Source organism: Elephantulus edwardii, unplaced genomic scaffold, assembly GCF_000299155.1.
Source record: "Elephantulus edwardii isolate Elephantulus edwardi_28Jun2011 unplaced genomic scaffold, EleEdw1.0 scaffold00093, whole genome shotgun sequence".
In the NCBI taxonomy this organism is placed as follows: domain Eukaryota; kingdom Metazoa; phylum Chordata; class Mammalia; order Macroscelidea; family Macroscelididae; genus Elephantulus; species Elephantulus edwardii.
This window is the reverse complement of record NW_006399843.1, coordinates 6,546,529-6,557,282: the sequence shown is the minus strand read 5'-3', so window position 1 is coordinate 6,557,282 and position 10,754 is coordinate 6,546,529. Positions and strand designations below refer to the sequence as shown.

The following is a 10,754-nucleotide window of genomic DNA, read 5'->3' as shown; positions in this document are numbered from 1 at the left end:
ACATCTAGAATTTATAAAATACTCAAGCACCACAAGATAAAGCTAAAAAACCCAATTGAAAAATGAGCACAGGATATGAACAGACACTTCACCAAAGAAGACATTCAAATGGCTAATAAGCACATGAAGAAATGTTCAAAATCCCTACCTCTAAAAGAGATGCAAATCAAAACAGCTATGAGATATCATCTCACTCCAGTAAGAACAGCAAAATTTAACAGAACAGCAAGCAACAAATGCTGGTGAGGGTGTGGAGAAATTGGAACCCTTAGTCACTGTCGGTGCAACTATAAAATGGTGCAGCCACTATGAAAGGCATATGGCACTTTCTCAAAAAGTTGCAAATAGAAATACCATTTGACCCAGAAATTCCACTACTGGGAGTATACGCCAAAGAAACCATAACTGCCACCCAAGCAGATATATGCACACCCATGTTTATTGTGGCTTTGTTCACAATACCAAAGAGTTGAAAACAACCTAAGTGCCTATCAACAAATGAATGGATAGAGAAGCTGTTGTATATTCAGACAATGGAATACTACACTACATTGAAAAACAAGGAACTCATGCAATATTATTCAAAATGGGTGACCCTGGAGGACATTATGCTGAGCGAAGTATCTCAGTCACAAAAGGACAAATACTGCATGGTGCCACTTTGTAAAAGAGGACTGACCTCACGGTTGGGGGGAGACTGAGAAGGATGGGTTCAATAATGTATACTGCATTGAAACAGATGAGGGAGAAAACTGTTTAAACGGGATATATGATTAGGTATTTTTGTCCTGACAGGAGTCTAGAGTGAAGGCTGCATAAGTGGATTGGACCTGGGGGGAGGGATGGTAAAACAATGAAAGAATTTTTCTTTTACTTTTCCAAGAGGGTAGTGTACTGGCCAGGTAGGGGAGAAAAATGCAATGAATGAATGGAAATCCAAAGTCTCTGTAAATTTTCAATGAAATGAAATTTTTTTTTTAATAGGAGAAAGATGGGCAATATCCTCCCCTATGATTTACAACTTCTGAAAACCTGCTGGAGGGTCAGTTATAAGTTGATTCCAATTCCACAGCAGTGAGTTTGAGATTAAAAAGAAGTGTATAATGTATTATGCCCTGTAGAATGAGTATAAGGATCCAGGAAGGGTGGGAGAGGCTGGAAGCAAAGGGATGTGTATGTGCAGGGGGAGTGGAGAATTAATCATTGGGTTGTACAATTTGATGGGTGGGGAAGTGAGGTAAATTGAAAGAATGTGTTCAAATTTGTATTCAAATTTTGTAAACAAACTAGTAGAGGGGGAAAAGAAAATATTTTAACAAAAAATATTTTATGCTCTCTATCATACTCCTTATCATTTTAGATTTGGACCTCCTTCGTGTTTTCCTCTCCCTCCATCTCGAAGAATTTGATCATGACCTCTTCATGCTTTAAAGCACCACTGTATTCAGTGGTGCCCCCAGCGGAGACTGAGCTGAGGATAAAGGAAATCATGAAGAAACTGGACCAGCTGATCCCTCCCAGACCTTTTCTCCACATGAACACCACCACCAGCGCAGCACACAGCAGAGTCACCTTGCTCAGCCCTCGAGACACCTACTGCAAAGGGGAGCAGCTAGACCTCCTGCTGGAGGTGAGGGACCACCTGGGACGCAGGAAGGAGTATGGTGGGGATTTCCTGAGGGCCAGGATGTCTTCCCCGGCCCTGAAGGCGGGGGCTTCAGGAGAGGTGACTGACTTCCACAATGGCACCTACCTTGTCCGCTTCACTTTGTTCTGGGAGGGCCAGGTGTCTCTGTCCCTGCTGCTCATCCACCCCAGTGAAGGGGTGTCAGCTCTCTGGAGGGCAAGGAACCAAGGGTATGACAAGGTGATTTTCACAGGCCATTTTTCGAATAGCACCGTCAATGTTAACACCGATTGTGCCCTAGTTTTAAACTCAAATGCTGAACTGTGCAAGTACCTAGATGCTCAAGACTATGAAGCCTTCTACTGCCTGAAACCTCATCACATGCCCTGTGCTACACTCACCCATATGCACTCCAAGAACAAGGAAGTGTCCTATCTTAGTAAACAAGAAAAGAGCCTCTTTGGAAGGTAAATCATTACTTCTGGATCTTATTTGGGCAAATATGATGTGACTCATGTAGTGATGTGATCCAAATGAATGTCTATCAGTATACCACTGTTGGACTGTCTGAAAAGTCATTTGGGAAGTGACCACTGAATTAATTTGTAAACTATGCCCACTCCATTAATTTCCCAAACTTTCTGGATATCTAAATCTTATCTTGAAACAAACAAACCCTTATCATTGAAACCCAGAAATAAAAAATAAAATAATGTTAGATGTATATTCTTTCCGCATTTCAAAAATTCACTGTATAGGTGTACTGAATATCTAGAGCTCATGAACTCCAGTGGCATAGTAGTAAGGAATCCTATAACCAGTGCAAACGCGCATGGTTCAAATCCAACAACTGCTTTACAGGAGAAAGATGGACAATCAACTCCCATGCGAGATACTGCATTTGAAAATCTACTGGAGGGTCAGTTATGAGTCAGCTTTGACTCAATGGTAAATACCAACAACAACATGTAAGCAAAGAAATAAAAATGCACCGAATAGCCTAAGTATGGGAACAGAGTGGTTAACTAATCACCAAGAAATTATCGAATCTGAGATAATTTAGATTTTTCATGTTTCCTGATATTTTGAGCTACTTGTAGATTGACTTTTGTATTTCTCTTTAAGGTCAAACGTAGGTATAGAGATTATGAAAAACTTCAACACCATTCATGTCTCCACATGCAACAGTAAGTTTTTCCTGTGTTGGGTAGGTGGTATTACTTAGTCCTGTTGTTGTTGTTAACTGTCACTACATTGGTCCCAACTCATGGGGTTCCCATGCACAGCAGGCTCAGATCACCTCCTTCTGGACTTAGCAGCAGATGCCCAGAAGAGTTTCTTCTTTCTGCTCAAAGTGTCACCACTATCAATCTTACACACACACTGCCATTTGTCTTCTCTAAAGCAGCCCCAGTTACCAAATCAGTGAATAACTGTAACCCCCAAGATATCATAAATCTGTTTCACTGACTGTAACTCTTGTCATGAACCTGCTTATCAGGAAACAGACTAACCGCTCTTATAAAACAATAACCTTCTTTCCCAATTCTACACAAGGTTGTCTCCCTCCCACACCACTGCCACTTTCCACACCAAGCTGCACCATAACCCCCCTGACACCACAATTCCTCACATCTGTCCCACCACTACTCCATATCACTATTGGCACAACCACCACCATCAGGAGGTTTTCTAAGCTTTCTTCATATTTGCTGTCTTTCAAGCAGTTTTAAGATGTAATCACACTTTTCTAGTTATATTTACTAATTCTTCTTCCATTTTTTTTTCATCCCCCATAGCAAAGGAATAATTTAGGCAAGAACTTTTGTATCCCTTGAAGCTCAGCTTTAACAAATCCCTAATCATTAGTGATTTTATTCACATAAAAGGTAAAAATGGTATTTCCAACAAACAACATCTATTTAGTCTGATCAGTTCCAAGAAACCCAGTTTCTTTACATCACCTTGCCTTTAACTCAAAAGATTTGTGGTTTGGTGGGAGCATTATAGACACTGTGAAAGAGTGTGGCACGTAGGATAAAAGAATGCAATGGAGCATTCAATACTCCATAAGAATTGATAGCTTTCTTTCCATTAAATGGCAAGCCAGGTTGATATCTCTTTGCTCTTTGGTATTTATTGTCATTACCATAGTTTTAATTTATTTCCCCTCTGTATTTTCTCCCAGAATGAGAGTATTTGTTTTAAAAAATATGAAAAAGGAACATATAACTGAATATTTTTAAAACCCCAAAATTCAATTTGCTCTATAAATTTTTACCTAAATCACAATAATAAAAAGTTTTAAAAAATGCAACCAAATATTTACACTTTCACTCATAAGGTCATGCTTTTCTTTTCTGAGGGAAAAACATTTGCTCTTACAATGAATTTTAGTAGGAATAGGTTTGGAAACATTGGAGAAAAATATTACTGAAAAATAGCTACCCATCAACAGGATATGGAAGGGGGGAAATAAGCAATCTCCTCCTGTGGAATCTGCAGCCCAAAAAAATCCAATGAAAGAACAGCTATGGGTTGCTTCTGACTCAATGACAATGAGTTGAATATTAACGGAATGCTTCAATAAGAACTTTTCTTTTACTTTTCAAAAAGAAGAGTGTCCTGGGGGAGGGGTGGGCAGGGAGAAAAGTGCAACAGTGAGTGAATGGAAATGTAAAGTCTCTGTACATTTTCATGAACATGAATTTAAAAAAAAAAAGACTATTCCACCAGTACAACCACTTTTACCCCTCTAAGAGGTACCTAGAAAAGACAGTAGGCTCTTAGCAAACATATATTGATGATTTGATGTTTAGAAGATTCTATCTTGCTCTTTGGTAGAACAGGAAGTTCCAAGGGGGAAAAAGTGTAAGCCTGAAGTAATGTCTGCAGTCCCCAGTGGGTATGTCTTGGAAGAGACATGGAATCCTGTCTCCTGTGGTTTAACCCACATCGACATGAAAGAATGCCTGAGAGGAAAATTCATACATCTCCTAGGTGATTCCACAGTCCGCCAGTGGATGGAATTCTTCAAAGAGAACATCAACAGTAAGGTTTGATCTAATTATTATTGACATTCTTTCTGAAATTCCTTTGTCATTTCAAGGAGAGAGAAGAATATGGCACATGACCTTTCTTTTTCATATTCATTAATCACAACACACTAAAACTCCTCACAAGACATCGAAGTTGTTGTTGTTATTGTTGTCAGGTGCCACTGAATCAAGTAAGACCCAAAGCAGATCTGAGTCTTGCCCCATCCTGTGCCATGTTTACTATATCTGATATACTCAAATCTATTGTTACAGTCACTGTGTCAATCCATCTTACTGGGAGTCTTCCCTTCTTTCTCTGACTCTCCACATGTCTCTCTTCCTCTGGTTCTTTCATGATGTCACCGTCTTCTTTCTAAGAAGGAAGATTCATTGTATATTCAGCTGAGAAGGAGAATCAGAGTAGAAAAATATTTGTTATAATATTCCTTTCCCCATAAGGAGCTCTGTAGGGTATCATGTGTCATGCAGCTAATTAAAAGATTGGTAGTTTGAATCCACCAGCAGATCCACAGGCAAAAATGAGGACCACATTCCCCATAAATATTTAAAGCCTTGGGATCTCTGGGAACATAGTCAACAGGGAGTTTCATTGCTAGCCCAAATGCTGTACCTCCTTGGTCGCTGCAGCTCTGAGGGAGAAAGATGGACAATCTCCCATGTGTGACTAACAGTCTTGTAAACTCAATCCAAGGTCAACTATGAATTGATTTCAACTTGACTGCAATGAGAGTTGAGGTAAATAGATCCTAGCAATCTAATTTGGAAACACACCACTGGCTGCGCCTCCATGTCCCTGTACGCTGGGACTCTTGTTGTGAAGAGCAACACGGCTAGAGGGGCACTGCCCTGATCTTCCTGGCATGAAAATTTCACATGACCTCAAGCCAAAGGGAAAAATCTTTCTTCAAGTGCAAAATGAAATTAGTAACATCTTGGCTTTAAGTCCTAAGGAGAAGATAAATTTAAAGTATGGACTCTGATAAATTCATTTTTATCATCTGTTAAATAAGCCTTATAATGTACAACTAACTGTTATATAAAGATTACATAAAATACTGAATGATGTTTATGCAAAGGTTATATAAATACTGAATTGCTTTGTACTACCCTTATTACGTAGTATTTTACGTTGGAGTAAGAAAATATCTGTTATATATTTGGTTAAAAGTTAAATTTTATGGCCAGGGTGTACTTTGAGAAAGAGGATTGAAATATGTTGGAAGCAGAATTGAGGGAATGGTTTGACTATTCCCCTTCTCCAGTCCACCACCACAACACCTACATTTCCAAACGTCACTAAGTTAAAACTTCAAATGTAGACCTTTAAGTCTCAAAGGTACCTGTTACAAAGCTTAAATTATTTATCTCCGAAGTTCTAGCTACAAGCAACTGCCCTTGATATTCTGATAAAGGTCTAATTAGTACAATTAAAAAGTGGGAAGATTTTATTTTGTAATACTCATATGATATTTATTTTCAGAAGTGTTAAGATCATGTAAACCGCGTTCTTAAAAATTGGGACTAACTCCAAGTCTAAACACTGATTCTGTCATTTAGTAGATGTATAACCTTGGGCAAGTCATTTTACCTCTTGGCTTTCTTTCTCATAACAAAACAATAATATAGAAAGAGGAAGCGAGCAGAGATTTGAGGTGAGTGACCAAATCAACCTAAACCAATGCTTTATAAACTTAAACTACATTCCAAATAAATAGTAATACTATTTTTATTATTATAAATTATGTATTCAGTACTTTTCTATGACTATGTAAGTGTAGAATGCAATCCTACTGTTAAGAAAACTTAGGTAATATTGGGGGAAAAAGGTAGATTGCCAATTTTCTTGGGTTTTTTCTCCAATATAAAAAAACATCTCTATCTATATATTAGCAAAGTCCACAGTTAACAAAATGTACAAAAACAATACCTACAAAATTTACTACAACATTCCATAATTAAGTTAGCTCAATGTTCATTCTCTCTCATATTATTCTGCAAATGGAAACACAGTCTCTTACACTTTTGATTATTCAAATAACTATCAAAATTATTCTTTTCAACTTTAATAAATCAGCCATCACTTTGTTCCATTATAAACCTTTTCTTTTCTTTCTTTATGACTTTTCCTCTTCTATCTTTACGACTAATCACTCCTAATAAACTTACCCTCATCGATTTTTGCATTGCATATTTGTCATCAGCACTGAAGTCAGTGGATCTTCATGAATCTGGAAAATTTCAACACCAACTTGCTGTGGACTTGAAGAGGAATATCAACATTCAGTGGCAAAAACATGGTTATCCTTTGATCGGTTCATTGATCTATTCAGTCAAAGAAATTGAGTATATCGCCCGGGTCATTGACAGAATTGGAGGAGGAAAAAATACTGTCATCGTTATTTCCCTGGGCCAACACTTCAGACCCTTTCCAATTGATGTTTTTATCCGAAGGGCTCTTAATGTCCACAAAGCAGTTCACCATCTTCTCCTGAGAAGTCCAGACACTGTGGTTATCATCAAGGGAGAAAACATCAGGGAACTGCACAATGATGTGGAGCGATTCAGTGACTTCCATGGATACATTCAACATCTTGTCATAAAGGACATTTTCAAGGACCTTAATGTGGGTATCATTGATGCCTGGGATATAACCATTGCTTATGGCACAAATAATGTACACCCGCCTCAACCTGTGGTCAGAAATCAGATTAATATATTGTTAAATTATATTTGCTAGATAGCACACATCTCTGCAGCATATTCATTTAATCAAAAGCGTGTAGTGTCTGCCAACATGCCAGATACTGTGAGTAGTCCCAATCAATACAGGGTGATAATCTACATTCTGGTTGGTTTGTGAGTTATCCATTTAATAAAGTCAGCTATCTGGGCCCTCATGTAAAAATTAAAATATTCACTGAGATAAATGCTTCCTAGAATAACCGTGTATTTTACCATGAGACAAAAAAGAACTGGATCGCATCTGGCTACCACTACTAAAAAAATCCTAGTTAAAGTGGGGAAAATATAGAACAGAATTTCAAATTCTCACAGAATCTACATTTTCTTTTCACTGAGGTCAATTTAACCCCCAAAACTATTTTCCCAAGGAATCTTTAAACCTTAGACAACAAGCCAAAAATATTCCCTGCAGTGTTATTTCAAATGATAATTTAGCTGAGTTATTAAAGTCTACTCTGAGTACTGCACCCTTTCAAAGAACTATCTGTATGGTATCAAACTGACAACAGCAACTTGAAAGGTTAGATAGGAAACTTAGAAAGCACTGTTTTATGTTAATGATATGCAACAATTATGAAAAAAGAAGGTGAGTACAATCAATGTTCCTGAATTATATATATAGAAATTATTTTGTTTTGTTTCTGTCCTTTTCTCTATTTTCATTCAATCATTCACATAGGTATCATTTTACAGCAATGATTACAACTGTACAATGGCTTTATTAGCAATGTCCTATCAAAACCTCGCTCTACTTTCCCATTCCCTTCAACCCATCCATTCATAATCTCTGCTCCCTCTCATCTTTGCCTGTCAACCTACTGCAGTTGTTCATATCATGTGTAACACCTCCTTTCTTCTCTTTTGGGAATTGGTTTATGTACTCTTGTGTATATTTTTAATAACCACAAAAAGTTATAAATTATTTTTTAATAAAATTGAAAACTTCATGAGAAAATCCAACACTTCTTGGCTAGTGTCATGCCACTCCTTACAAATGGGAAGTCAAGTTTCCTGTGGTGGCTAATGTGCTGGATGCATGGGTAAACAGGAATAATGTAATTGTAAAAATGAATATTTGAAGAAAGTAAAAAAAAAGAAAACTGCACTTCCTTAGTTTTACTACTAACGATTAGCCCAAGGTGACTTTCAATTAACAATAAAAAGAGTCTTAAAGGGTCTTCTTTTTTTTCCAGAGCCTTCAGTTCTAGAGGGATTGCAAAGTTCCCAGCAAGGCCCACTAGATCCTGAAACACTCTCACATTTCCCATATGAAATCTCTCAGCCAGCAATTAATCTGACTCTACAGTATTTATCCTTCAAAAATACAGGATGGCATAGTAAAAACAATGCTGCTCTATTAGTCAGGGAGCGGGGTCAGTGTCTGACAATAAGCTTAAGATCTTGAGTCACTTCAATTCTTTAAGTAGGTTTCCCAAATGACATACTAGTCTAAGATTTGTCATTTCATGCTTACTTCACAAAGCATTAGGTGTCAGAAGTAGTGCTTCAGATACCACTGTGAGGGACAAGGGCTGTGTTAGGTGGTCAGGAACAGAGGTCCCTCTACCAATTTCAATCATTCATTCTAACATGTTGGTGTAATGGACTTCTGGGTAAGCTTTTGTTTAAGAAAAATTCCACTATTTAGAACATATTTGAAAACCATTATACAACCTACATATGTAGGCCAATATTTTGATCATTCTCATCAGCATGTTAAAAGACCTTTTGAAAACATGACCTAAAGAAGCATGATTAACTTGAGACATTCAGTTGACTAGAGCTATATGTTGCTTCTTACCATCGAGTCAACTACAGCTCACAGCAACCCTATGGACAACAATCTGAACCTTGTCTTATACTGCACAATCCTCACAATCTCCCATATGCTCCAGTCTATTATTGTAGTCACTACGTCAATTTATCTTGTTGAAGTATTCCTCTTTTTCTCTGATCTTCCTCTTTCCCCAGCGTGATGTCTTTTTCAAAGGATTGATTCCCCTGATAACATGCTAAAAATATATGAGACAAAGTTTCACCATCCTTGCCTCTAAAGATCACCCAAGTTGCCCTTCCTCTCAGATAGACTTGTTTGTTCTTTTGGGAGTCCAGGGAACGTCCAATACTCTTTGCTTATGTCACAAATCCAAAGGCATTTTATTTCTTCTTCAGTCTTCCTTATTCATTGTTCAACTTTCAGATATACAAGAAGCAACTGAAAACATCATGGCTTGGATTAGGCATACCTTAGTCTTTAGACTAATGTCCTGCTCCTTAGCACTTTCAAAGGTCCCTGACAGCCAATTTTCCCAATGCAACATGTCTTTTGACTTCTTAACTACTCGTATTACCATTGAGGATACTGTTGGCTATAGTAGTAAGGAATTGTGTTTCCAGTGTAAAGGTACTTGGTTCAAATCCAAAAGCTGCTCCTCAGAAGAAAGATGAATAAAATCCTCCCATGCAATTTAAGGCCTCTGAAAATCTACTGAAGCTGATCTGTTCCACCTCAATGGTACACAACAGTTACTACAATTACTAACATGGGAGAGAGGACTGGTTACCTCGTGATAAAAAGTTGTATTGTCAATCCTAAGGCATGGAGTTCGAGTCCACCTGATGGTTGGTGGGAAAAAGATGAGAATCTCCTCTCAAGTGAGTAATAGTCTCTGAAAACCAGCTGTGGGGACAGCTATAAGTTAGTTCCTAGTGCTCAGTACCTAACAACCACTAACATTGTTGAATATGGTTCCAAGCAAAATTAAATCTTTTAAAACTTCAGTCTTTTTCTATCTATGTTGCCTATTATTCCAGGGGTGAAGGGTTTTGTTTTCTTGATGTTGAGATGCAGTACATATTTAATGGTATACTCTTTGGGCTTCTTCAGTAAGTCCTTCAAGTCTTCTTCATTTTCTGCAAGCAAGATTGTGTCATCTGCATAACGCAGGATGGTGATGAAAGTTGGAAGAAATACACAACCACTGCACCAAAAAGAAGTGATCAACACAGAAAGTGTTGAAAGGAAGTAGCATATGATCAACAATCAATCAATGGTAATGAAGGAAGACATTCAAGCTGCACTGAAGGCACTAACAAAAAGTAAGGCATCAGGTATTGATGGAATACCAACTGACACATTCCAGCAAACAGATGCACCCTTGGATATTATCACTAGTCTATGTCAAGAAATTTGGCAAGCAACAAATGCTGGCGAGGTTGTGTAGAAACTGGAACCCTTATTCACTGTTGGTGGAAGTGTAAAATGGTGCAACCCCTGTGGAAAGCAGTATGGCGCTTTCTCAAAAAGTTGCAAATAGAGATACCAT

At 37.9% G+C, this 10,754-nt stretch overlaps 1 protein-coding gene across 1 annotated transcript; it reads left to right on the top strand.

The window, feature by feature from the left end:
• Positions 1-1,468: 1,468 nt before the first annotated feature.
• Positions 1,469-7,423, top strand: NXPE4 (neurexophilin and PC-esterase domain family, member 4). The gene is made up of 4 exons (XM_006890799.1): positions 1,469-2,094; positions 2,753-2,827; positions 4,488-4,678; positions 6,888-7,423. The coding sequence occupies exons 1-4, from the start codon at positions 1,490-1,492 to the stop codon at positions 7,421-7,423; spliced, it is 1,407 nt and encodes a 468-aa protein (XP_006890861.1). The 5' UTR covers positions 1,469-1,489.
• The last annotated feature ends 3,331 nt before the right edge of the window (positions 7,424-10,754 follow it).

Coding starts and splice junctions, on each gene's coding strand:
- NXPE4 (XM_006890799.1), top strand. CDS start 1,490: ATGAAGAAACTGGACCAGCTGATCCCTCCCAGACCTTTTCTCCACATG. Junction 2,828..4,487: donor TGCAACAGTAAGTTTTTCCT/GTGTTGGGTAGG, acceptor GGAAGTTCCAAG/GGGGAAAAAGTGTAAGCCTG. Junction 4,679..6,887: donor CTTCAAAGAGAACATCAACA/GTAAGGTTTGAT, acceptor ATTTGTCATCAG/CACTGAAGTCAGTGGATCTT.